The sequence below is a fragment of the Oncorhynchus keta genome, unplaced genomic scaffold, assembly GCF_023373465.1.
Source record: "Oncorhynchus keta strain PuntledgeMale-10-30-2019 unplaced genomic scaffold, Oket_V2 Un_contig_330_pilon_pilon, whole genome shotgun sequence".
Lineage (NCBI taxonomy): Eukaryota > Metazoa > Chordata > Actinopteri > Salmoniformes > Salmonidae > Oncorhynchus > Oncorhynchus keta.
The window spans coordinates 12,122-38,378 of record NW_026287185.1 but is presented as its reverse complement, the minus strand read 5'-3'; the positions used below and the strand labels follow the sequence as shown (position 1 = coordinate 38,378).

At 53.6% G+C, this 26,257-nt stretch overlaps 1 protein-coding gene and 1 long non-coding RNA gene across 6 annotated transcripts; one reads left to right on the top strand and one right to left on the bottom strand.

Annotated features, from left to right (window-relative positions):
* Positions 1–56: 56 nt before the first annotated feature.
* On the bottom strand, positions 57–25,777 carry LOC127923855 (protein-lysine methyltransferase METTL21E-like). Its single transcript, XM_052507997.1, has 4 exons — positions 25,484–25,777; positions 10,897–11,054; positions 9,116–9,233; positions 57–746 (listed from the first exon to the last, which is right to left on the bottom strand). The coding sequence occupies exons 1-4, from the start codon at positions 25,536–25,538 to the stop codon at positions 415–417; spliced, it is 663 nt and encodes a 220-aa protein (XP_052363957.1). The 5' UTR covers positions 25,539–25,777; the 3' UTR covers positions 57–414.
* On the top strand, positions 11,190–18,425 carry LOC127923856 (uncharacterized). Of its 5 annotated transcripts, XR_008115780.1 has the most exons (6): positions 11,190–11,407; positions 11,494–11,621; positions 11,664–11,747; positions 12,493–12,580; positions 15,995–16,082; positions 16,745–16,859. It is a non-coding gene; the product is annotated as an uncharacterized LOC127923856 (long non-coding RNA). The 5 variants fall into 5 exon arrangements; XR_008115781.1 differs by lacking the exon at positions 15,995–16,082; XR_008115784.1 differs by lacking the exons at positions 12,493–12,580; positions 15,995–16,082; positions 16,745–16,859 and adding an exon at positions 18,240–18,425 and having other exon boundaries at positions 11,664–11,791.
* Positions 25,778–26,257: the final 480 nt, after the last annotated feature.

The following is a 26,257-nucleotide window of genomic DNA, read 5'->3' as shown; positions in this document are numbered from 1 at the left end:
GGTGGGGAGGGGCTTGGCGGGGTGGGGAGGGGCTTGGCTGGGTGGGGAGTGGCTTGGCTGGGTGGGGAGGGGCTTGGCTGGGTGGGGAGGGGTTTGGCGGGGTGGGGAGGGGCTGGGTGGGGAGGGAGGGGCTTGGCTGGGTGGGGAGGGGCTTGGCTGGGTGGGGAGAGGTTTGGCTGGGTGGGGAGGGGCTGGGTGGGGAGGGGATTGGCGGGGTGGGGAGGGGCTTGTTCTCTGAGTGAGTGGCCGGGATTCAATCAAAGAACACACATCCCCATCTCTCCATCCCCCTGCAGTGTCTCAGACTGCTTCCGTAGAGCATGGTAGTATTAAGCTGCCTCTCCAGATCGTGTCTTCGTCTCCTTCCTTGATGCTCGGTACAGTTTGATACTGAGACTGGGCAGATCGTACAGTTCATCCAGATGGAACCTGGTCTGGAACCGTTCTACGAACTGGTTCTCTGTCCAGACGGAACCTCATGGCCCAGAGGATCTCTGTCCCGTCCTGACACAGGTGATCGAAGGTGTCCAAGAGTTCCGCCAGGTAGGGGTGGCAGTACACCACATCGGCAGCGAACACATAGTCGTAGTGACAGGCGGCCCGAGGGAAGTGTTGTTCCAGCTCCTTCCCCCAGGACAGCTCAGTGACACGAGGAGCGTGTCTACAGGAACCCCTGGTGTTACGCAGGACGTTATACTGCAGGTTACTCAGCACCTCCGGCAGGTCTGTGGACGTCACTTTGGCACCTAGGGAAAAAAACACCAGTTACCAAACAGGAAGGAGATGTCTGTCCTCTGAAAGGGCGGTTTCACCGGACCGGCGGTTTCACCGGACCGGACGTGCTACCTGTCCCAGACCTGCTGTCAGGGCGGTTACCAAAGACCTGCTGTCAGGAAAACAGGAAGGAGATGTCTGTCCTCTGGAGAGGGCGGTGTGACGGACGTTACCTGTCCCAGACCTGCTGTCAGTTACCAAACAGGAAGGAGATGTCTGTGCTACCTGTCCCAGACCTGCTGTCAGTTACCAAACAGGAAGGAGATGTCTGTCCTCTGGAGAGGGCGGTGTGACCGGACGTGCTACCTGTCCCAGACCTGCTGTCAGTTACCAAACAGGAAGGAGATGTCTGTCCTCTGGAGAGGGCGGTGTGACCGGACGTGCTACCTGTCCCAGACCTGCTGTCAGTTACCAAACAGGAAGGAGATGTCTGTCCTCTGGAGAGGGCGGTGTGACCGGACGTGCTACCTGTCCCAGACCTGCTGTCAGTTACCAAACAGGAAGGAGATGTCTGTCCTCTGGAGAGGGCGGTGTGACCGGACGTGCTACCTGTCCCAGACCTGCTGTCAGTTACCAAACAGGAAGGAGATGTCTGTCCTCTGAAGAGGGGGCGGTGTGACCGGACGTGTGTGACCGGACGTGCTACCTGTCCCAGACCTGCTGTCAGTTACCAAACAGGAAGGAGATGTCTGTCCTCTGGAGAGGGCGGTGTGACCGGACGTGCTACCTGTCCCAGACCTGCTGTCAGTTACCAAACAGGAAGGAGATGTCTGTCCTCTGGAGAGGGCGGTGTGACCGGACGTGCTACCTGTCCCAGACCTGCTGTCAGTTACCAAACAGGAAGGAGATGTCTGTCCTCTGAAGAGGGCGGTGTGACCGGACGTGCTACCTGTCCCAGACCTGCTGTCAGTTACCAAACAGGAAGGAGATGTCTGTCCTCTGGAGAGGGCGGTGTGACCGGACGTGCTACCTGTCCCAGACCTGCTGTCAGTTACCAAACAGGAAGGAGATGTCTGTCCTCTGGAGAGGGCGGTGTGACCGGACGTGCTACCTGTCCCAGACCTGCTGTCAGTTACCAAACAGGAAGGAGATGTCTGTCCTCTGGAGAGGGCGGTGTGACCGGACGTGCTACCTGTCCCAGACCTGCTGTCAGTTACCAAACAGGAAGGAGATGTCTGTCCTCTGAAGAGGGCGGTGTGACCGGACGTGCTACCTGTCCCAGACCTGCTGTCAGTTACCAAACAGGAAGGAGATGTCTGTCCTCTGGAGAGGGCGGTGTGACCGGACGTGCTACCTGTCCCAGACCTGCTGTCAGTTACCAAACAGGAAGGAGATGTCTGTCCTCTGGAGAGGGCGGTGTGACCGGACGTGCTACCTGTCCCAGACCTGCTGTCAGTTACCAAACAGGAAGGAGATGTCTGTCCTCTGAAGAGGGCGGTGTGACCGGACGTGCTACCTGTCCCAGACCTGCTGTCAGTTACCAAACAGGAAGGAGATGTCTGTCCTCTGGAGAGGGCGGTGTGACCGGACGTGCTACCTGTCCCAGACCTGCTGTCAGTTACCAAACAGGAAGGAGATGTCTGTCCTCTGGAGGGCGGTGTGACCGGACGTGCTACCTGTCCCAGACCTGCTCTTACCAAACAGGAAGGAGATGTCCCTCTGAAGAGGGCGGTGTGACCGGACGTGCTACCTGTCCCAGACCTGCTGTCAGTTACCAAACAGGAAGGAGATGTCTGTCCTCTGGAGAGGGCGGTGTGACCGGACGTGCTACCTGTCCCAGACCTGCTGTCAGTTACCAAACAGGAAGGAGATGTCTGTCCTCTGGAGAGTCTGTCCTCTGGAGAGGGCGGTGTGACCGGACGTGCTACCTGTCCCAGACCTGCTGTCAGTTACCAAACAGGAAGGAGATGTCTGTCCTCTGGAGAGGGCGGTGTGACCGGACGTGCTACCTGTCCCAGACCTGCTGTCAGTTACCAAACAGGAAGGAGATGTCTGTCCTCTGGAGAGGGCGGTGTGACCGGACGTGCTACCTGTCCCAGACCTGCTGTCAGTTACCAAACAGGAAGGAGATGTCTGTCCTCTGGAGAGGGCGGTGTGACCGGACGTGCTACCTGTCCCAGACCTGCTGTCAGTTACCAAACAGGAAGGAGATGTCTGTCCTCTGGAGAGGGCGGTGTGACCGGACGTGCTACCTGTCCCAGACCTGCTGTCAGTTACCAAACAGGAAGGAGATGTCTGTCCTCTGGAGAGGGCGGTGTGACCGGACGTGCTACCTGTCCCAGACCTGCTGTCAGTTACCAAACAGGAAGGAGATGTCTGTCCTCTGGAGAGGGCGGTGTGACCGGACGTGCTACCTGTCCCAGACCTGCTGTCAGTTACCAAACAGGAAGGAGATGTCTGTCCTCTGGAGAGGGCGGTGTGACCGGACGTGCTACCTGTCCCAGACCTGCTGTCAGTTACCAAACAGGAAGGAGATGTCTGTCCTCTGATAATTCCAGGGCGGTGTGACCGGACGTGCTACCTGTCCCAGACCTGCTGTCAGTTACCAAACAGGAAGGAGATGTCTGTCCTCTGGAGAGGGCGGTGTGACCGGACGTGCTACCTGTCCCAGACCTGCTGTCAGTTACCAAACAGGAAGGAGATGTCTGTCCTGTGGGACGGACAGCTGGAGAGGGCGGTGTCTGTCCGGGACGTGCTACCTGTCCCAGACCTGCTGTCAGTTACCAAACAGGAAGGAGATGTCTGTCCTCTGGAGAGGGCGGTGTGACCGGACGTGCTACCTGTCCCAGACCTGCTGTCAGTTACCAAACAGGAAGGAGATGTCTGTCCTCTGGAGAGGGCGGTGTGACCGGACGTGCTACCTGTCCCAGACCTGCTGTCAGTTACCAAACAGGAAGGAGATGTCTGTCCTCTGGAGAGGGCGGTGTGACCGGACGTGCTACCTGTCCCAGACCTGCTGTCAGTTACCAAACAGGAAGGAGATGTCTGTCCTCTGGAGGGCGGTGTGACCGGACGTGCTACCTGTCCCAGACCTGCTGTCAGTTACCAAACAGGAAGGAGATGTCTGTCCTCTGGAGAGGGCGGTGTGACCGGACGTGCTACCTGTCCCAGACCTGCTGTCAGTTACCAAACAGGAAGGAGATGTCTGTCCTCTGGAGAGGGCGGTGTGACCGGACGTGCTACCTGTCCCAGACCTGCTGTCAGTTACCAAACAGGAAGGAGATGTCTGTCCTCTGAGAGAGGGGTGTCTGTCCTGTCCCAGACCTGCTGTCAGTTACCAAACAGGAAGGAGATGTCTGTCCTCTGGAGCTCAGAGCGGTGTGACCGGACGTGCTACCTGTCCCAGACCTGCTGTCAGTTACCAAACAGGAAGGAGATGTCTGTCCTCTGGAGAGGGCGGTGTGACCGGACGTGCTACCTGTCCCAGACCTGCTGTCAGTGTACCAAAGACAGGAAGGAGATGTCTGTCCTCTGGAGAGGGCGGTGTGACCGGACGTGCTACCTGTCCCAGACCTGCTGTCAGTTACCAAACAGGAAGGAGATGTCTGTCCTCTGGAGAGGGCTGGTGGACCGTGACGTGCTACCTGTCCCAGACCTGCTGTCAGTTACCAAACAGGAAGGAGATGTCTGTCCTCTGAGAGGGCGGGGTGTCCTGCTGTCAGACCTGCTGTCAGTTACCAAACAGGAAGGAGATGTCTGTCCTCTGGAGAGGGAGGGTGTGACCCCCAGGACAGTGCTACCTGTCCCAGACCTGCTGTCAGTTACCAAACAGGAAGGAGATGTCTGTCCTCTGGAGAGGGCAGTGTGACCGGAGGTGCTACTGTCCCAGACCTGCTGTCAGTTACCAAACAGGAAGGAGATGTCTGTCCTCTGGAGAGGGCGGTGATGAGGAGGTGTGCTGGGACCCCCCAGACCTGCTGTCAGTGTCTACCAAACAGGAAGGAGGGTCTGGGACCCCCAGGAGTGAGCTCAGGACAGCTCAGTGATACGAGGAGGGTGTCTGGGACCCCCAGACCTGCTGTTTTCAACAGCTCTGAGAGACAGCAGGAGCGGTCTGAGATCCTCTCAATCGGCTATCAAAAGCCAACTGACATTTACTCCTGAGGTGCTGACCTGTTGCACCCCCAGACAGCTCAGTGACAACTGTCACTGTGATGATTATTATTTGACCCTGCTGGTCATCCCAGGACAGCTAGTGAAGGATTTGAACATCTTGGACATGTTCTGTTGAATCTCCCCCACCCAGTGGTACGAGGAGGTCAGCCAGAAGAGGAGGGTGTCTGGGACCCCCAGGACAGCAGCCTGGTTCCTCTCTAGGTGTCTGGGGACCCCCCAAACAGGAAGGAGATGTCTCAGTCCTAGGAGGAGGGTTCCCCCCAGGACAGCTCAGTCTGGGACCCCCAGGACAGCCAGAAGGGTGTCTGGGACCCCCTGCTGGCTTACAAACGAGGAGGGATGTCTGGCCTGGTTCCCCCAGGACAGCTGTGACACCCCCCAGGACAGCCTTTCAGTGGGAGGGTGTCTGTCCTCTGAACGAGGAGGGTGTCACCCCCAGGACAGCTCAGTGATACGAGGAGGGTGTGCTACAGCTTTTGACCTGATTGCTGTTTTGAAACAGGAAGGGTTTTAGGTCTGGGACCCCAGGACAGCTGTCTGGGACCCCCAGGACAGCTCAGTGATACGAGGAGGGTGTCTGGGACCCCAGGACAGCTCATACAGGAGGGTGTCTGAGACCCCCATCAGCTCAGTGATACGAGGGTGTCTGGGACCCCCAAAGCTACAGGAGGGTGTCTGGGTGTCTGTCTGGACCCCCAGGACAGCTCAGTGATTGTCTGGGGATTGAGGACAGCTCAGTGATACGAGGGGGTGTGAAAAGGGGGTGTCTGGGACCCCCAGGACAGCTCAGTGATACAAGGAGGGTGTCTGGGACCCCCAGGACAGCTCAGTGATACGAGGAGGGTGTCTGGGACCCCCAGGACAGCTCAGTGGACCCCAGGACAGCTCAGTGATACGAGGAGGGTGTCTGGGACCCCCCCAGGACAGCTCAGTGATACGAGGAGGGTGTCTGGGACCCCCAGGACAGCTCAGTGATACGAGGAGGGTGTCTGGGACCCCCAGGACAGCTCAGTGATACGAGGAGGGTGTCTGGGACCCCCAGGACAGCTCAGTGATACGAGGAGGGTGTCTGGGACCCCCAGGACAGCTCAGTGATACGAGGAGGGTGTCTGGGACCCCCAGGACAGCTCAGTGATACGAGGAGGGTGTCTGGGACCCCCAGGACAGCTCAGTGATACGAGGAGGGTGTCTGGGACCCCCAGGACAGCTCAGTCAGTGATACGAGGAGGGTGTCTGGGACCCCCAGGACAGGAGGGTGTCTGGGACCCCCAGGACAGCTCAGTGATACGAGGAGGGTGTCTGGGACCCCCAGGACAGCTCAGGATACGAGGAGGGTGTCTGGGACCCCCAGGACAGCTCAGTGATACGAGGAGGGTGTCTGGGACCCCCAGGACAGCTCAGTGATACGAGGAGGGTGTCTGGGACCCCCAGGACAGCTCAGTGATACGAGGAGGGTGTCTGGGACCCCCAGGACAGCTCAGTGATACGAGGAGGGTGTCTGGGACCCCCAGGACAGCTCAGTGATACGAGGAGGGTGTCTGGGACCCCCAGGACAGCTCAGTGATACGAGGAGGGTGTCTGGGACCCCCAGGACAGCTCAGTGATACGAGGAGGGTGTCTGGGACCCCCAGGACAGCTCAGTGATACGAGGAGGGTGGGACCCCCAGGACAGCTCAGTGATACTGTCTGGGACCCCCAGGACAGCTCAGTGATACGAGGAGGGTGTCTGGGACCCCCAGGACAGCTCAGTGATACGGAGGAGGCTCAGTGTCTGGGACCCCCAGGACAGCTCAGTGATACGAGGAGGGTGTCTGGGACCCCCAGGACAGCTCAGTGATACGAGGAGGGTGTCTGGGACCCCCAGGACAGCTCAGTGATACGAGGAGGGTGTCTGGGACCCCCAGGACAGCTCAGTGATACGACTGGGACCCCCAGGAGGGTGTCTGGGACCCCCAGGACAGCTCAGTGATACGAGGAGGGTGTCTGGGGACCCCCAGGACAGCTCAGTGATACGAGGAGGGTGTCTGGGGACCCCCAGGACAGCTCAGTGATACGAGGAGGGTGTCTGGGACGAGGAGGGTGTCTGGGACCCCCAGGACAGCTCAGTGATACTGGGAGGAGGGTGTCTGGGACCCCCAGGACAGCTCAGTGATACGAGGAGGGTGTCTGGGAGGACAGGGTGTCTGGGACCCCCAGGACAGCTCAGTGATACGAGGAGGGTGTCTGGGACCCCCAGGACAGCTCAGTGATACGAGGAGGGTGGACCCCCAGGACAGCTCTGATACGGGACCCCCAGGACAGCTCAGTGATACGAGGAGGGTGTCTGGGAGTGATACCCCCAGGACAGAGGACAGCTCAGTGATACGAGGGGTGTCTGGGACCCCCAGGACAGCTCAGTGATACGAGGTGAGGGGGTGTCTGGGACCCCCAGGACAGCTCAGTGATACGAGGAGGGTGTCTGGGACCCCCAGGACAGCTCAGTGATACGAGGAGGGTGTCTGGGACCCCCAGGACAGCTCAGTGATACGAGGAGGGTGTCTGGGACCCCCAGGACAGCTCAGTGATACGAGGAGGGTGTCTGGGACCCCCAGGACAGCTCAGTGTGTGTCTGGGACCCCCAGGACAGCTCAGTGATACGAGGAGGGTGTCTGGGACCCCCAGGACAGCTCCTGGGACCCCCAGGACAGCTCAGTGATACGAGGAGGGTGTCTGGGACCCCCAGGACAGCTCAGTGATACGAGGAGGGTGTCTGGGACCCCCAGGACAGCTCAGTGACAGCTCCCCCAGGACAGCTCAGTGATACGAGGTGAGGGTGTCTGGGACCCCCAGGACAGCTCAGTGATACGAGGAGGGTGTCTGGGACCCCCAGGACAGCTCAGTGATACGAGGAGGGTGTCTGGGACCCCCAGGACAGCTCAGTGATACGAGGAGGGTGTCTGGGACCCCCAGGACAGCTCAGTGTGTCTGGGACCCCCAGGACAGCTCAGTGATACGAGGAGGGTGTCTGGGACCCCCAGGACAGCTCAGTGATACGAGGAGGGTGTCTGGGACCCCCAGGACAGCTCAGTGACAGCTGGGACCCCCAGGACAGCTCAGTGATACGAGGAGGGTGTCTGGGACCCCCAGGACAGCTCAGTGATACGAGGAGGGTGTCTGGGACCCCCAGGACAGCTCAGTGATACGAGGAGGGTGTCTGGGACCCCCAGGACAGCTCAGTGATACGAGGAGGGTGTCTGGGACCCCCAGGACAGCTCAGTGATACCCCCCCAGGACAGCTCAGTGATACGAGGAGGGTGTCTGGGAGGGTGTCTGGGACCCCCAGGACAGCTCAGTGATACGAGGAGGGTGTCTGGGACCCCCAGGACAGCTCAGTGATACGAGGAGGGTGTCTGGGACCCCCAGGACAGCTCAGTGATACGAGGAGGGTGTCTGGGACCCCCAGGACAGCTCAGTGATACGAGGAGGGTGTCTGGGACCCCCAGGACAGCTCAGTGATACGAGGAGGGTGTCTGGGACCCCCAGGACAGCTCAGTGATACGAGGAGGGTGTCTGGGACCCCCAGGACAGCTCAGTGATACGAGCTCAGAGGGTGTCTGGGACCCCCCCCCAGGACAGCTCAGTGATACGAGGAGGGTGTCTGGGACCCCCAGGACAGCTCAGTGATACGAGGAGGGTGTCTGGGACCCCCAGGACAGCTCAGTGATACGAGGAGGGTGTCTGGGACCCCCAGGACAGCTCAGTGATACGAGGAGGGTGTCTGGGACCCCCAGGACAGCTCAGTGATACGCTAGGAGGAGGGACCCCCAGGCTCAGTGTCTGGGACCCCCAGGACAGCTCAGTGATACGAGGAGGGTGTCTGGGACCCCCAGGACAGCTCAGTGATACGAGGAGGGGGTGTCTGGGACCCCCAGGACAGCTCAGTGATACGGGAGGGTGTCTGGGACCCCCAGGACAGCTCAGTGATACGAGGAGGGTGTCTGGGACCCCCCAGGACAGCTCAGTGATACGATGAGGGTGTCTGGGACCCCCCAGGACAGCTCAGTGATACGAGGAGGGTGTCTGGGACCCCCCAGGACAGGTCAGTGGTACGAGGAGGGTGTCTGGGACCCCCCAGGACAGCTCAGTGATACAAGGAGGGTGTCTGGGACCCCCCAGGACAGCTCAGTGATACGGGGAGGGTGTCTGGGACCACCCATGAGACTTTGTAAATACAAGATTGTCTCACCTAGAAGGCTTGTAACTATGGAGACCAGACCGGTCCCGGCGCCCAGCTCGATGACGTTCTTGTCCAGCAGGTTGTACGTGTCACGGTGCGTATCCAGGAAGTAACACAGCACTATGGCCTGATGGGAAATAAACACAATGCAATGTGAACTAACAGGACATTATGAAAATTAAGTTGATGGATGAAGATGTACATGGTGAGGAAAAAAGTGGAATTTAAAAGTAATGATTGTGATGAAGATTAGTGGTAGGGTAGTGTTAGTGAGGATGATGAAGGTGAGTGGTAGTGAGGATGATGAAGGTGAGCGGTAGGGTAGTGTTAGTGAGGATGATGAAGGTGAGTGGTAGTGAGGATGATGAAGGTGAGCGGTAGGGTAGTGTTAGTGAGGATGATGAAGGTGAGTGGTAGTGTTAGTGAGGATGATGAAGGTGAGTGGTAGTGTTAGTGAGGATGATGAAGGTGACCATAAGGGTAGTGTTAGTGAGGATGATGAAGGTGACCATAAGGGTAGTGTTAGTGAGGATGATGAAGGTGACCATAAGGGTAGTGTTAGTGAGGATGATGAAGGTGAGTGGTAGTGAGGATGATGAAGGTGACCATAAGGGTAGTGTTAGTGAGGATGATGAAGGTGAGTGGTAGTGTTAGTGAGGATGATGAAGGTGGGTGGTAGTGTTAGTGAGGATGATGAAGGTGACCATAAGGGTAGTGTTAGTGAGGATGATGAAGGTGACCATAAGGGTAGTGTTAGTGAGGATGATGAAGGTGACCATAAGGGTAGTGTTAGTGAGGATGATGAAGGTGAGTGGTAGTGAGGATGATGAAGGTGACCATAAGGGTAGTGTTAGTGAGGATGATGAAGGTGAGTGGTAGTGAGGATGATGAAGGTGACCATAAGGGTAGTGTTAGTGAGGATGATGAAGGTGACCATAGGGGTAGTGTTAGTGAGGATGATGAAGGTGAGTGGTAGTGTTAGTGAGGATGATGAAGGTGAGTGGTAGTGTTAGTGAGGATGATGAAGGTGACCATAAGGGTAGTGTTAGTGAGGATGATGAAGGTGAGTGGTAGTGTTAGTGAGGGTGATGAAGGTGAGTGGTAGTGTTAGTGAGGATGATGAAGGTGACCATAAGGGTAGTGTTAGTGAGGATGATGAAGGTGACCATAAGGGTAGTGTTAGTGAGGGTGATGAAGGTGAGTGGTAGTGAGGATGATGAAGGTGACCATAAGGGTAGTGTTAGTGAGGGTGATGAAGGTGAGTGGTAGTGAGGATGATGAAGGTGACCATAAGGGTAGTGTTAGTGAGGATGATGAAGGTGACCATAAGGGTAGTGTTAGTGAGGGTGATGAAGGTGAGTGGTAGTGAGGATGATGAAGGTGACCATAAGGGTAGTGTTAGTGAGGATGATGAAGGTGACCATAAGGGTAGTGTTAGTGAGGGTGATGAAGGTGAGTGGTAGTGTTAGTGAGGATGATGAAGGTGACCATAAGGGTAGTGTTAGTGAGGATGATGAAGGTGAGTGGTAGTGTTAGTGAGGATGATGAAGGTGACCATAAGGGTAGTGTTAGTGAGGATGACGAAGGTGACCATAAGGGTAGTGTTAGTGAGGATGACGAAGGTGACCATAAGGGTAGTGTTAGTGAGGATGACGAAGGTGACCATAAGGGTAGTGTTAGTGAGGATGATGAAGGTGGGCGTAGAGGTAGTGTTAGTGAGCATGATGAAGGTGGGCGTAGAGGTAGTGTTAGTGAGGATGATGAAGGTGGGCGGAAGGCGCGTGTTGTACCGAGGGCCACATCACAGCTCCGTAGAGGTCATGTGACTCCTTGATCTTGATCTGATGGTCAGCGAAGGTGTACCCCTCCCAGGCTTCCACGGTGATCAGAGACTGGATGATCCTCCTGGACATGATGGCAGCTGCCAGCTCAGCATCCACATCCACACCTGGCAACACAATTAAATCATATTTATTCTATGTAGGACACGTGATATGGAACTATTTCCCATCATCCTCTCTCTCAGGGGCGGCAGGGTAGCCTAGTGGTTAGAGCGTTGGGCTAGTAACCGGAAGGTTGCAAGTTCAAATCCCCGAGCTGACAAGGTACAACTCTGTCATTCTGCCCCTCAAAACAGGGGGCAGAAAAATAAGAATTTGTTCTTAACTGACTTGCCAAGTTAAATAAAAGTATATATTTTTTAAAGTACAGTCTCAGGTTGTAGACGTATCCCATCATCCTCTCTCTCAGTACAGTCTCAGGTTGTAGTCGTATCCCATCATCCTCTCAGTACAGTCTCAGGTTGTAGACGTATCCCATCATCCTCTCTCTCAGTACAGTCTCAGGTTGTAGACGTATCCCATCATCCTCTCTCAGTACAGTCTCAGGTTGTAGACGTATCCCATCATCCTCTCAGTACAGTCTCAGGTTGTAGACGTATCCCATCATCCTCTCTCTCAGTACAGTCTCAGGTTGTAGACGTATCCCATCATCCTCTCTCTCAGTACAGTCTCAGGTTGTAGACGTATCCCATCATCCTCTCTCAGTACAGTCTCAGGTTGTAGACGTATCCCATCATCCTCTCAGTACAGTCTCAGGTTGTAGACGTATCCCATCATCCTCTCTCTCAGTACAGTCTCAGGTTGTAGACGTATCCCATCATCCTCTCTCTCAGTACAGTCTCAGGTTGTAGACGTATCCCATCATCCTCTCTCTCAGTACAGTCTCAGGTTGTAGATGTATCCCATCATCCTCTCAGTACAGTCTCAGGTTGTAGACGTATCCCATCATCCTCTCTCTCAGTACAGTCTCAGGTTGTAGATGTATCCCATCATCCTCTCAGTACAGTCTCAGGTTGTAGACGTATCCCATCATCCTCTCTCTCAGTACAGTCTCAGGTTGTAGACGTATCCCATCATCCTCTCTCTCAGTACAGTCTCAGGTTGTAGACGTATCCCATCATCCTCTCTCTCAGTACAGTCTCAGGTTGTAGACGTATCCCATCATCCTCTCTCTCAGTACAGTCTCAGGTTGTAGACGTATCCCATCATCCTCTCTCTCAGTACAGTCTCAGGTTGTAGACGTATCCCATCATCCTCTCTACAGTCTCAGGTTGTACAGTCTCAGGTTGTAGACGTATCCCATCATCCTCTCTCTCAGTACAGTCTCAGGTTGTAGACGTATCCCATCATCCTCTCTCTCAGTACAGTCTCAGGTTGTAGACGTATCCCATCATCCTCTCTCAGTACAGTCTCAGGTTGTAGACGTCCCATCATCCTCTCTCTCAGTACAGTCTCAGGTTGTAGACGTATCCCATCATCCTCTCTCTCAGTACAGTCTCAGGTTGTAGACGTATCCCATCATCCTCTCTCTCAGTACAGTCTCAGGTTGTAGATGTATCCCATCATCCTCTCTCTCAGTACAGTCTCAGGTTGTAGACGTATCCCATCATCCTCTCTCTCAGTACAGTCTCAGGTTGTAGACGTATCCCATCATCCTCTCTCTCAGTACAGTCTCAGGTTGTAGACGTCCCATCATCCTCTCTCTCAGTACAGTCTCAGGTTGTAGACGTATCCCATCATCCTCTCTCTCAGTACAGTCTCAGGTTGTAGACGTATCCCATCATCCTCTCTCTCAGTACAGTCTCAGGTTGTAGACGTATCCCATCATCCTCTCTCTCAGTACAGTCTCAGGTTGTAGACGTCTCAGGTCCCATCATCCTCTCTCTCAGTACAGTCTCAGGTTGTAGACGTATCCCATCATCCTCTCTCTCAGTACAGTCTCAGGTTGTAGACGTATCCCATCATCCTCTCTCTCAGTACAGTCTCAGGTTGTAGACGTATCCCATCATCCTCTCTCTCAGTACAGTCTCAGGTTGTAGACGTATCCCATCATCCTCTCTCTCAGTACAGTCTCAGGTTGTAGACGTATCCCATCATCCTCTCTCTCAGTACAGTCTCAGGTTGTAGACGTATCCCATCATCCTCTCTCTCAGTACAGTCTCAGGTTGTAGACGTATCCCATCATCCTCTCTCAGTACAGTCTCAGGTTGTAGACGTATCCCATCATCCTCTCTCTCAGTACAGTCTCAGGTTGTAGACGTATCCCATCATCCTCTCTCTCAGTACAGTCTCAGGTTGTAGAGGTATCCCATCATCCTCTCTCTCAGTACAGTCTCAGGTTGTAGAGGTATCCCATCATCCTCTCTCTCAGTACAGTCTCAGGTTGTAGACGTATCCCATCATCCTCTCTCTCAGTACAGTCTCAGGTTGTAGACGTCCCATCATCCTCTCTCTCAGTACAGTCTCAGGTTGTAGACGTATCCCATCATCCTCTCTCTCAGTACAGTCTCAGGTTGTAGACGTATCCCATCATCCTCTCTCTCAGTACAGTCTCAGGTTGTAGACGTATCCCATCATCCTCTCTCTCAGTACAGTCTCAGGTTGTAGACGTATCCCATCATCCTCTCTCTCAGTACAGTCTCAGGTTGTAGACGTATCCCATCATCCTCTCTCTCAGTACAGTCTCAGGTTGTAGACGTATCCCATCATCCTCTCTCTCAGTACAGTCTCAGGTTGTAGACGTATCCCATCATCCTCTCTCTCAGTACAGTCTCAGGTTGTAGACGTATCCCATCATCCTCTCTCTCAGTACAGTCTCAGGTTGTAGACGTATCCCATCATCCTCTCTCTCAGTACAGTCTCAGGTTGTAGACGTATCCCATCATCCTCTCTCTCAGTACAGTCTCAGGTTGTAGACGTATCCCATCATCCTCTCTCTCAGTACAGTCTCAGGTTGTAGACGTATCCCATCATCCTCTCTCTCAGTACAGTCTCAGGTTGTAGACGTATCCCATCATCCTCTCTCTCAGTACAGTCTCAGGTTGTAGACGTATCCCATCATCCTCTCTCTACAGTCTCAGTACAGTCTCAGGTTGTAGACGTATCCCATCATCCTCTCTCTCAGTACAGTCTCAGGTTGTAGACGTATCCCATCATCCTCTCTCTCAGTACAGTCTCAGGTTGTAGACGTATCCCATCATCCTCTCTCTCAGTACAGTCTCAGGTTGTAGACGTATCCCATCATCCTCTCTCTCAGTACAGTCTCAGGTTGTAGACGTATCCCATCATCCTCTCTCTCAGTACAGTCTCAGGTTGTAGACGTATCCCATCATCCTCTCTCTCAGTACAGTCTCAGGTTGTAGACGTATCCCATCATCCTCTCTCTCAGTACAGTCTCAGGTTGTAGACGTATCCCATCATCCTCTCTCTCAGTACAGTCTCAGGTTGTAGACGTATCCCATCATCCTCTCTCTCAGTACAGTCTCAGGTTGTAGACGTATCCCATCATCCTCTCTCTCAGTACAGTCTCAGGTTGTAGACGTATCCCATCATCCTCTCTCTCAGTACAGTCTCAGGTTGTAGACGTATCCCATCATCCTCTCTCAGTCTCAGGTACAGTCTCAGGTTGGTTGTAGACGTATCCCATCATCCTCTCTCTCAGTACAGTCTCAGGTTGTAGACGTATCCCATCATCCTCTCTCTCAGTACAGTCTCAGGTTGTAGATCGTATCCCATCATCCTCTCTCTCAGTACAGTCTCAGGTTGTAGACGTATCCCATCATCCTCTCTCTCAGTACAGTCTCAGGTTGTAGACGTATCAGTACAGTCTCAGGTTGTAGACGTATCCCATCATCCTCTCTCTCAGTACAGTCTCAGGTTGTAGACGTATCCCATCATCCTCTCTCTCAGTACAGTCTCAGGTTGTAGACGTATCCCATCATCCTCTCTCTCTCAGTACAGTCTCAGGTTGTAGACGTATCCCATCATCCTCTCTACAGTCTCAGTACAGTCTCAGGTTGTAGACGTATCCCATCATCCTCTCTCTCAGTACAGTCTCAGGTTGTAGACGTATCCCATCATCCTCTCTCTCAGTACAGTCTCAGGTTGTAGACGTATCCCATCATCCTCTCTCAGTACAGTCTCAGGTTGTAGACGTATCCCATCATCCTCTCTCTCAGTACAGTCTCAGGTTGTAGACGTATCCCATCATCCTCTCTCTCAGTACAGTCTCAGGTTGTAGACGTATCCCATCATCCTCTCTCTCAGTACAGTCTCAGGTTGTAGACGTATCCCATCATCCTCTCTCTCAGTACAGTCTCAGGTTGTAGACGTATCCCATCATCCTCTCTCAGTACAGTCTCAGGTTGTAGACGTATCCCATCATCCTCTCTCAGTACAGTCTCAGGTTGTAGACGTATCCCATCATCCTCTCTCTCAGTACAGTCTCAGGTTGTAGACGTATCCCATCATCCTCTCTCAGTACAGTCTCAGGTTGTAGACGTATCCCATCATCCCATCATCTCAGGTTGTAGACGTCTCTCTCTCTCAGTACAGTCTCAGGTTGTAGACGTATCCCATCATCCTCTCTCTCAGTACAGTCTCAGGTTGTAGACGTATCCCATCATCCTCTCTCTCAGTACAGTCTCAGGTCTCAGGTTGTAGACGTATCCCATCATCCTCTCTCTCAGTACAGTCTCAGGTTGTAGACGTATCCCATCATCCTCTCTCTCAGTACAGTCTCAGGTTGTAGACGTATCCCATCATCCTCTCTCTCAGTACAGTCTCAGGTTGTAGACGTATCCCATCATCCTCTCTCTCAGTACAGTCTCAGGTTGTAGACGTATCCCATCATCCTCTCTCTCAGTACAGTCTCAGGTTGTAGATGTATCCCATCATCCTCTCAGTACAGTCTCAGGTTGTAGACGTATCCCATCATCCTCTCTCTCAGTACAGTCTCAGGTTGTAGACGTATCCCATCATCCTCTCTCTCAGTACAGTCTCAGGTTGTAGACGTATCCCATCATCCTCTCTCTCAGTACAGTCTCAGGTTGTAGATGTATCCCATCATCCTCTCTCTCAGTACAGTCTCAGGTTGTAGACGTATCCCATCATCCTCTCTCTCAGTACAGTCTCAGGTTGTAGACGTATCCCATCATCCTCTCTCTCAGTACAGTCTCAGGTTGTAGACGTATCCCATCATCCTCTCTCTCAGTACAGTCTCAGGTTGTAGACGTATCCCATCATCCTCTCTCTCAGTACAGTCTCAGGTTGTAGACGTATCCCATCATCCTCTCTCTCAGTACAGTCTCAGGTTGTAGACGTATCCCATCATCCTCTCTCTCAGTACAGTCTCAGGTTGTAGACGTATCCCATCATCCTCTCTCTCAGTACAGTCTCAGGTTGTAGACGTATCCCATCATCCTCTCTCTCAGTACAGTCTCAGGTTGTAGACGTATCCCATCATCCTCTCTCTCAGTACAGTCTCAGGTTGTAGACGTATCCCATCATCCTCTCTCAGTACAGTCTCAGGTTGTAGACGTATCCCATCATCCTCTCTCTCAGTACAGTCTCAGGTTGTAGACGTATCCCATCATCCTCTCATCCTCTCTCAGTACAGTCTCAGGTTGTAGACGTATCCCATCATCCTCTCTCTCAGTACAGTCTCAGGTTGTAGACGTATCCCATCATCCTCTCTCTCAGTACAGTCTCAGGTTGTAGACGTATCCCATCATCCTCTCTCAGTACAGTCTCAGGTTGTAGACGTATCCCATCATCCTCTCTCTCAGTACAGTCTCAGGTTGTAGATGTATCCCATCATCCTCTCTCTCAGTACAGTCTCAGGTTGTAGACGTATCCCATCATCCTCTCTCTCAGTACAGTCTCAGGTTGTAGACGTATCCCATCATCCTCTCTCTCAGTACAGTCTCAGGTTGTAGACGTATCCCATCATCCTCTCTCTCAGTACAGTCTCAGGTTGTAGACGTATCCCATCATCCTCTCTCTCAGTACAGTCTCAGGTTGTAGACGTATCCCATCATCCTCTCTCTCAGTACAGTCTCAGGTTGTAGACGTATCCCATCATCCTCTCTCTCAGTACAGTCTCAGGTTGTAGACGTATCCCATCATCCTCTCTCTCAGTACAGTCTCAGGTTGTAGACGTATCCCATCATCCTCTCTCTCAGTACAGTCTCAGGTTGTAGACGTATCCCATCATCCTCTCTCTCAGTACAGTCTCAGGTTGTAGACGTATCCCATCATCCTCTCTCTCAGTACAGTCTCAGGTTGTAGACGTATCCCATCATCCTCTCTCAGGTTGTCCCACAGTCTCAGGTTGTAGACGTATCCCATCATCCTCTCTCTCAGTACAGTCTCAGGTTGTAGACGTATCCCATCATCCTCTCTCTCAGTACAGTCTCAGGTTGTAGACGTATCCCATCATCCTCTCTCTCAGTACAGTCTCAGGTTGTAGACGTATCCCATCATCCTCTCTCTCAGTACAGTCTCAGGTTGTAGACGTATCCCATCATCCTCTCTCTCAGTACAGTCTCAGGTTGTAGACGTATCCCATCATCCTCTCTCTCAGTACAGTCTCAGGTTGTAGACGTATCCCATCATCCTCTCTCTCAGTACAGTCTCAGGTTGTAGACGTATCCCATCATCCTCTCTCTCAGTACAGTCTCAGGTTGTAGACGTATCCCATCATCCTCTCTCTCAGTACAGTCTCAGGTTGTAGACGTATCCCATCATCCTCTCTCTCAGTACAGTCTCAGGTTGTAGATGTATCCCATCATCCTCTCTCAGTACAGTCTCAGGTTGTAGACGTATCCCATCATCCTCTCTCTCAGTACAGTCTCAGGTTGTAGACGTATCCCATCATCCTCTCTCTCAGTACAGTCTCAGGTTGTAGACGTATCCCATCATCCTCTCTCTCAGTACAGTCTCAGGTTGTAGACGTATCCCATCATCCTCTCTCTCAGTACAGTCTCAGGTTGTAGACGTATCCCATCATCCTCTCTCTCAGTACAGTCTCAGGTTGTAGACGTATCCCATCATCCTCTCTCTCAGTACAGTCTCAGGTTGTAGACGTATCCCATCATCCTCTCTCTCAGTACAGTCTCAGGTTGTAGACGTATCCCATCATCCTCTCTCTCAGTACAGTCTCAGGTTGTAGACGTATCCCATCATCCTCTCTCTCAGTACAGTCTCAGGTTGTAGACGTATCCCATCATCCTCTCAGTACAGTCTCAGGTTGTAGACGTATCCCATCATCCTCTCTCTCAGTACAGTCTCAGGTTGTAGACGTATCCCATCATCCTCTCAGTACAGTCTCAGGTTGTAGACGTATCCCATCATCCTCTCTCTCAGTACAGTCTCAGGTTGTAGACGTATCCCATCATCCTCTCTCTCAGTACAGTCTCAGGTTGTAGACGTATCCCATCATCCTCTCTCTCAGTACAGTCTCAGGTTGTAGACGTATCCCATCATCCTCTCTCTCAGTACAGTCTCAGGTTGTAGACGTATCCCATCATCCTCTCTCTCAGTACAGTCTCAGGTTGTAGACGTATCCCATCATCCTCTCTCTCAGTACAGTCTCAGGTTGTAGACGTATCCCATCATCCTCTCTCTCAGTACAGTCTCAGGTTGTAGACGTATCCCATCATCCTCTCTCTCAGTACAGTCTCAGGTTGTAGACGTATCCCATCATCCACATCTTCCATTTAAAGTTGAGACCTCGTCTTGGCCCAGAATGTCTCCCCCTGGGCCCCCTCCTCCTCACTCGTTGTCCCCTGTAAGGTAGGGTTAACTGAGACCTGTGACCTAGGGTTAGTCTCAGGTTGTCAGGCAGCGTAACATAACCCTCTCAGTACAGTCTCAGGTTCATCAGTAACCTAGTCCACTGGCTCAGTCAGAGTAACATCAACCTCCTCTACACAGCTAGCCCCAGTCATCCTGCATAACCTCGTCTCCTCAGTAGAGTAACATAACCCCTCTCTGGCACAGGTTAGCTGACCCAGTCCAGTAACCTAGTCCCTCAGTAGTAGAGTAACATAACCCCTCTACACAGCTAGCTGACCCAGTCCAGTAACCTAGTCCCTCAGTAGACGTAACCATAACCCCTCTACACAGCTCTCAGCTGACCCAGTCCAGTAACCTAGTCCCTCAGTAGAGGTAACATAACCCCTCTACACAGCTAGCTGACCCAGTCCAGTAACCTAGTCCCTCAGTAGAGTAACATAACCCTCTACACAGCTAGCTGACCCAGTCCAGTAACCTAGTCCTCAGTAGAGAACCATAACCCCTCTACACAGCTAGCTGACCCAGTCCAGTAACCTAGTCCCTCAGTAGAGTACCATAACCCTCTACACAGCTAGCTGACCCAGTCCAGTAACCTAGTCCCTCAGTAGAGTAACATAACCCCTCTACACAGCTAGCTGACCCAGCATCAGTCCAGTAACCTAGTCCTCAGTCTCAGAGTAGTACATAACCCCTCTACACAGCTAGCTGACCCAGTCCAGTAACCTAGTCCCTCAGTAGAGTAACATAACCCTCTACACAGCTAGCTGACCCAGTCCAGTAACCTAGTCCCTCAGTAGAGTAACCCATAACCCCTCTACAGCTAGCTGACCCAGTCATCAGTCCAGTAACCTAGTCCCTCAGTAGAGTAACCATAACCCCTCTCATAACCCCTCTACACAGCTAGCTGACCCAGTCCAGTAACCTAGTCCCTCAGTAGAGTAACCATAACCCCTCTACACAGCTAGCTGACCCAGTCCAGTAACCTAGTCCCTCAGTAGAGTAACATAACCCCTCTACACAGCTAGCTGACCCAGTCCAGTAACCTAGTCCCTCAGTAGAGTAACATAACCCCTCTACACAGCTAGCTGACCCAGTCCAGTAACCTAGTCCCTCAGTAGAGAACCCCTCTACACAGCTAGCTGACCCAGTCCAGTAACCTAGTCCCTCAGTAGAGTAACATAACCCCTCTACACAGCTAGCTGACCCAGTCCAGTAACCTAGTCCCTCAGTAGAGTAACATAACCCCTAAGTAACCTAGTCCTCATAACCCCTCTACACAGCTAGCTGACCCAGTCCAGTAACCTAGTCCCTCAGTAGAGAACCATAACCCCTCTACACAGCTAGCTGACCCAGTCCAGTAACCTAGTCCCTCAGTAGAGAACCATAACCCCTCTACACAGCTAGCTGACCCAGTCCAGTAACCTAGTCCCTCAGTAGTAACCATAACCCCTCTACACAGCTAGCTGACCCAGCATCAGTCCAGTAACCTGAGTAGAAACATAACCCCTCTACACAGCTAGCTGACCCAGTCCAGTAACCTAGTCCCTCAGTAGAGTAACATAACCCCTCTACACAGCTAGCTGACCCAGTCCAGTAACCTAGTCCCTCAGTAGAGTAACATAACCCCTCTACACAGCTAGCTGACCCAGTCCAGTAACCTAGTCCCTCAGTAGAGTAACATAACCCCTCTACACAGCTAGCTGACCCAGTCCAGTAACCTAGTCCCTCAGTAGAGTAACATAACCCCTCTACACAGCTAGCTGACCCAGTCCAGTAACCTAGTCCCTCAGTAGAGTACCATAACCCCTCTACACAGCTAGCTGACCCAGTCCAGTAACCTAGTCCCTCAGTAGAGTAACCATAACCCCTCTACACAGCTAGCTGACCCAGTCCAGTAACCTAGTCCCTCAGTAGAGTACCATAACCCCTCTACACAGCTAGCTGACCCAGTCCAGTAACCTAGTCCCTCAGTAGAGTACCATAACCCCTCTACACAGCTAGCTGACCCAGTCCAGTAACCTAGTCCCTCAGTAGAGTACCATAACCCCTCTACACAGCTAGCTGACCCAGCATCAGTCCAGTAACCTAGTCCCTCAGTAGAGTACCATAACCCCTCTACACAGCTAGCTGACCCAGTCCAGTAACCTAGTCCCTCAGTAGAGAACCATAACCCCTCTACACAGCTAGCTGACCCAGTCCAGTAACCTAGTCCCTCAGTAGAGTAACATAACCCCTCTACACAGCTAGCTGACCCAGTCCAGTAACCTAGTCCCTCAGTAGAATAACATAACCCCTCTACACGGCTAGCTGACCCTGCATCAGTCCAGTAACCTAGTCCCTCAGTAGAGTAACATAACCCCTCTACACAGCTAGCTGACCCAGCATCAGTCCAGTAACCTAGTCCCTCAGTAGAGTAACATAACCCCTCTACGCAGCTAGCTAATCCCAGTCCAGTAACCTAGTCCCTCAGTAGAGTACCATGACCCCTCTACACAGCTAGCTGACCCAGCATCAGTCCAGTAACCTAGTCCCTCAGTAGAGTACCATAACCCCTCTACACAGCTAGCTGACCCAGTCCAGTAACCTAGTCCCTCAGTAGAGTACCATAACCCCTCTACACAGCTAGCTGACCCAGTCCAGTAACCTAGTCCCTCAGTAGAGCACCATAACCCCTCTACACAGCTAGCTGACCCAGCATCAGTCCAGTAACCTAGTCCCTCAGTAGAGAACATAACCCCTCACAGCTAGCTGACCCAGTCCAGTAACCTAGTCCCTCAGTAGAGTCCCTCACCATAACCCCTCTACACAGCTAGCTGACCCAGTCCAGTAACCTAGTCCCTCAGTAGAGTAACCATAACCCCTCTACACAGCTAGCTGACCCAGTCCAGTAACCTAGTCCCTCAGTAGAGTACCATAACCCCCTCTACACAGCTAGCTGACCCAGCATCAGTCCAGTAACCTAGTCCCTCAGTAGAGTAACATAACCCCTCTACACAGCTAGCTGACCCAGTCCAGTAACCTAGTCCCTCAGTAGAGTAACATAACCCTCTACACAGCTACCCCCAGTCCAGTAACCTAGCTCAGTAGAGCTGAACCCAGCTAGCTGACCCAGTCCAGTAACCTAGTCCCTCAGTAGAGTACCATAACCCCTCTACACAGCTAGCTGACCCAGTCCAGTAACCTAGTCCCTCAGTAGAGTACCATAACCCCTCTACACAGCTAGCTGACCCAGTCCCAGTAACCTAGTCCCTCAGTAGAGTACCATAACCCCTCTACACAGCTAGCTGACCCAGTCCAGTAACCTAGTCCCTCAGTAGAGTACCATAACCCCTCTACACAGCTAGCTGACCCAGCATCAGTCCAGTAACCTAGTCCCTCAGTAGAGTACCATAACCCCTCTACACAGCTAGCTGACCCAGCATCAGTCCAGTAACCTAGTCCCTCAGTAGAGTAACATAACCCCTCTAGTAACCTTCCAGTAACCTAGTCCCTCAGTAGAGTAACATAACCCCTCTACACAGCTAGCTGACCCAGTCCAGTAACCTAGTCCCTCAGTAGAGTACACAGCTAGCTGACCCAGTCCAGTAACCTAGTCCTCAGTAGAGAAACCCCCTCTAGCTAGCTGACCCAGTCCAGTAACCTAGTCCCTCAGTAGAGAACCCCTCTACACAGCTAGCTGACCCAGTCCAGTAACCTAGTCCCTCAGTAGAGTAACATAACCCCTCTACACAGCTAGCTGACCCAGTCCAGTAACCTAGTCCTCAGTAGAGTAACCCCCTCTACAGCTAGCTGACCCAGTCCAGTAACCTAGTCCTCAGTAGAGTACCATAACCCCTCTACACGGATAGCTGACCCAGCATCAGTCCAGTAACCTAGCCCCTCAGTAGAGTAACATAACCCCTCTACACAGCTAGCTGACCCAGCATCAGTCCAGTAGCCTAGCTCAGTAACCTTGCCCCTCAGTAGCCTAGCCCTCAGTAGACCTAACCCCTCTAGTAGCCTCCAGCCCCTCAGTAGCCTAGCCCTCAGTAACCTAGCTCCCAGTCAGTAGCCCCTCAGTAGAGTACCATAACCCCTCTACACAGCTAGCTGACCCAGCAGTCCTAGTCCCTCAGTAGCCTAGCCCCAGTCAGTAACCTAGCCCCTCAGTAACCCCTCTACACAGCCTGAGCCCCCCTCAGTAGCCCCCCCAGTCAGTAACCTAGTCCCTCAGTAGCCCTCAGTCCAGTAAACCTCAGTAGAGTACCCCCCTCTACAGGGCTAGCTGACCCAGCATCAGTCCAGTAACCTAGCCCTCAGTAGCCTAGTCCCTCAGTAGCCCCTCAGTAGTAACCCCTCAGTAGCCTAGCCCCTCAGTAGCCTGACCCCTCAGTAGCCTAGCCCCTCAGTAGCCCCTCTAGTCCTCCTCAGTAACCTAGTCCCTCAGTAGCCTAGCCCCTCAGTAGCCTAGCCTAGTCCCTCAGTAGCCATAGTAGCCCTCAGTAGCCTAGCCCTCAGTAACCCCTCAGTAGCATAACCCCTCTACACAGCTAGCCCTCAGTCCAGTAACCTAGTCCCCTCAGTACACCTAGCCCCAGTCAGTAGCCTAGCCCCTCAGTAACCTTGCCCCAGCATCAGTAGTAGTCCCTCCCCTCAGTAGCCTAGCCCCTCAGTAGCTGACCCCATCAGTAGCCTAGTCCCTCAGTAGCCTAGTAGCCCTCAGTAGCCTAGCCCCTCAGTAGCCCCCTCTAGTCCCTCAGTAGCCTAGTCCCTCAGTAGCCCCTGACCCAGCATCAGTAGCCTAGTCCCTCAGTAGCCCCTCTAGCCCTGACCCAGTCAGCCTGTAACCTAGTCCCTCAGTAGCCTAACCCCTCTACACGCCCCCAGTCAGTAACCTAGTCCCTCAGTAGCCTAGCCCTCAGTACGGCCTAGCCCCTCAGTAGCCTAGCCCCTCAGTAGCCTAACCCCTCAGTAGCCTAGCCCCAGTCCAGTAACCTAGCCCCTCAGTAGCCTAGCCTCAGTAGCCCTAGCCCTCAGTAGCCCCTCAGTAGCCTGAGCCCTCAGTAGCCTAGCCCCTCAGTAGCCTAGCCCCTCAGTAGCCCCTCAGTAGCCTAGCCCCTCAGTAGCCTAGCCCCTCAGTAGCCTAGCCCCTCAGTAGCCTAGCCCCTCAGTAGCCTAGCCCCTCAGTAACCTAGCCCCTCAGTAGCCTAGCCCCTCAGTAACCTAGCCCCTCAGTAGCCTAGCCCCTCAGTAGCCTAGCCCCTCAGTAGCCTAGCCCTCAGTAGCCTAGCCCCTCAGTAGCCTAGCCCCTCAGTAGCCTAGTCCCTCAGTAGCCTAGCCCCTCAGTAGCCTAGCCCCTCAGTAGCCTAGCCCCTCAGTAGCCCCTCAGTAGCCCCTCAGTAGCCCCCCTCAGTAGCCTAGCCCTCAGTAGCCTAGCCCTCAGTAACCTAGCCCTCAGTAGCCTCAGCCTCCCTCAGTAGCCTAGCCCTCAGTAGCCTAGCCCTCAGTAGCCTAGCCCTCAGTAGCCCCCCTCAGTAGCCTAGCCCCTCAGTAGCCTAGCCCCTCAGTAGCCTAGCCCCTCAGTAGCCCCTCAGTAGCCTAGCCCTCAGTAACCTCAGCCCCTCAGTAGCCTAGCCCCTCAGCCCCTCAGTAGCCTAGCCCCTCAGTAACCTTGCCCCTCAGTAGCCTAGCCCCTCAGTAGCCTAGCCCCTCAGCCTAGCCCCTCAGTAGCCTAGCCCCTCAGTAGCCTAGCCCCTCAGTAGCCCCCTCAGTAGCCTAGTCCTCAGTAGCCTAGCCCCTCAGTAGCCTAGCCCCTCAGTAGCCTAGCCCCTCAGTAGCCTAGCCCTACAGTAGCCTAGCCCTCAGTAGCCTAGCCCCTCAGTAGCCTAGCCCCTCAGTAGCCCCTCAGTAGCCTAGCCCCTCAGTAGCCTAGCCCCTCAGTAGCCCCTCAGTAGCCTAGCCCCTCAGTAGCCCCTCAGTAGCCCCTCAGTCCAGTAACATAACCCCTCTATGTAGTCGATTAGCACCTGGCAGGTTATTTGCGGCCTCTCTGACACAGACATGCAGCTGGTATACCAGTTATGTAAGCTAGTGAGGGGAGAGACAGAGAAGAGCTCTTAAATCACTTCACAGCCTGTGTGTGTGTGTGTGTGTGTGTGTGTGTGTGTGTGTGTGTGTGTGTGTGTGTGTGTGTGTGTGTGTGTGTGTGTGTGTGTGTGTCTCTGTGTGTGTGTGTGTGTGTGTGTGTCTGTGTGTGTGTGTGTGTGTGTGTGTGTGTGTGTCTCTGTGTGTGTGTGTGTGTGTGTGTGTGTGTCTCTCTCTGTGTGTGTGTGTGTGTGTGTGTGTGTGTGTGTGTGTGTGTGTGTGTGTGTGTGTGTCTCTGTGTGTGTGTGTGTCTGTGTGTGTGTGTGTGTGTGTGTGTGTGTGTGTGTGTGTGTGTGTGTGTGTGTGTGTGTGTGTGTGTGTGTGTGTGTGTGTGTGTCTGTGTGTGTGTGTGTGTGTGTGTGTGTGTGTGTGTGTGTGTGTGTCAATGTACCCGATTTCAATGCTATAAACACGTCTATAAAGCCCTATAAAACATGACTCACCGCTCATAGTGACCATCAATGAATGAATAACAACCAATCTACCAAGAGGGCACTCCAACTATCGACACTTTTGATATGTACAGAAATAGCCAACAAAGTTGACATAGTGAGTCGTCCCATAGTTGGCACATTTGTTCTGTAGGCGTGTGGATCTGACAGCTCTCGCTACCTACCTTCCGTTTCCGCATCTTCCTCAGTCTGGACAGCCTGGGTCCGGACGGGGTTCATGTCTCTGTCCTGGAGTAGGGCTGAGGGGTTTGTGGGTAGTATAGCAGTAACAATCTGACCGTGTTGCTCCAAAGTGGCGTGTTGGATATCCAGGGAAACAGCGTCGGTCCTTAGTCTCGGTGCTCCGGTTCTCAATGGGCTCTAGTCTGAGTCAGGTCGGCTGGCTGTGTGTTGTGAGGGGTTGGTAATATGGTTCTCTTTCTCCTTTCCTTCCCTCCCTCGGCATACTGGGTATGGTACTCCCCTCCCTCCCTCGGCATACTGGGTATGGTACTCCCCTCCCTCCCTCGGCATACTGGGTATGGTACTCCCCCTCCCTCCCCCTCCCTCCCTCGGCATACTGGGTATGGTACTCCCCTCCCTCTCTCCCTCCCTCCCTCGGCATACTGGGTATGGTACTCCCCTCCCTCCTTCCCTCCCTCAGCATACTGGGTATGGTAATCCCCCTCCCTCCCTCCTTTCCTTCCCTCCCTCCGTTGGCATACTGGGTATGGTACTCCCCCCCCCCCTCCCTCCTTTCCTTCCCTCCCTCCCTCCCTCCCTCCCTCCCTCCGTTGGCATACTGGGTATGGTACTCCCCCTCTCCCTCCCTCCCTCCTTCCCTCCCTCCGTTGGCATACTGGGTATGGTACTCCCCCTCCCTCTCCCTCCCTCCCTTCCCTCCCTCCGTTGGCATACTGGGTATGGTACTCCCTCCCTCTCTCTTTCCCTCCCTCCGT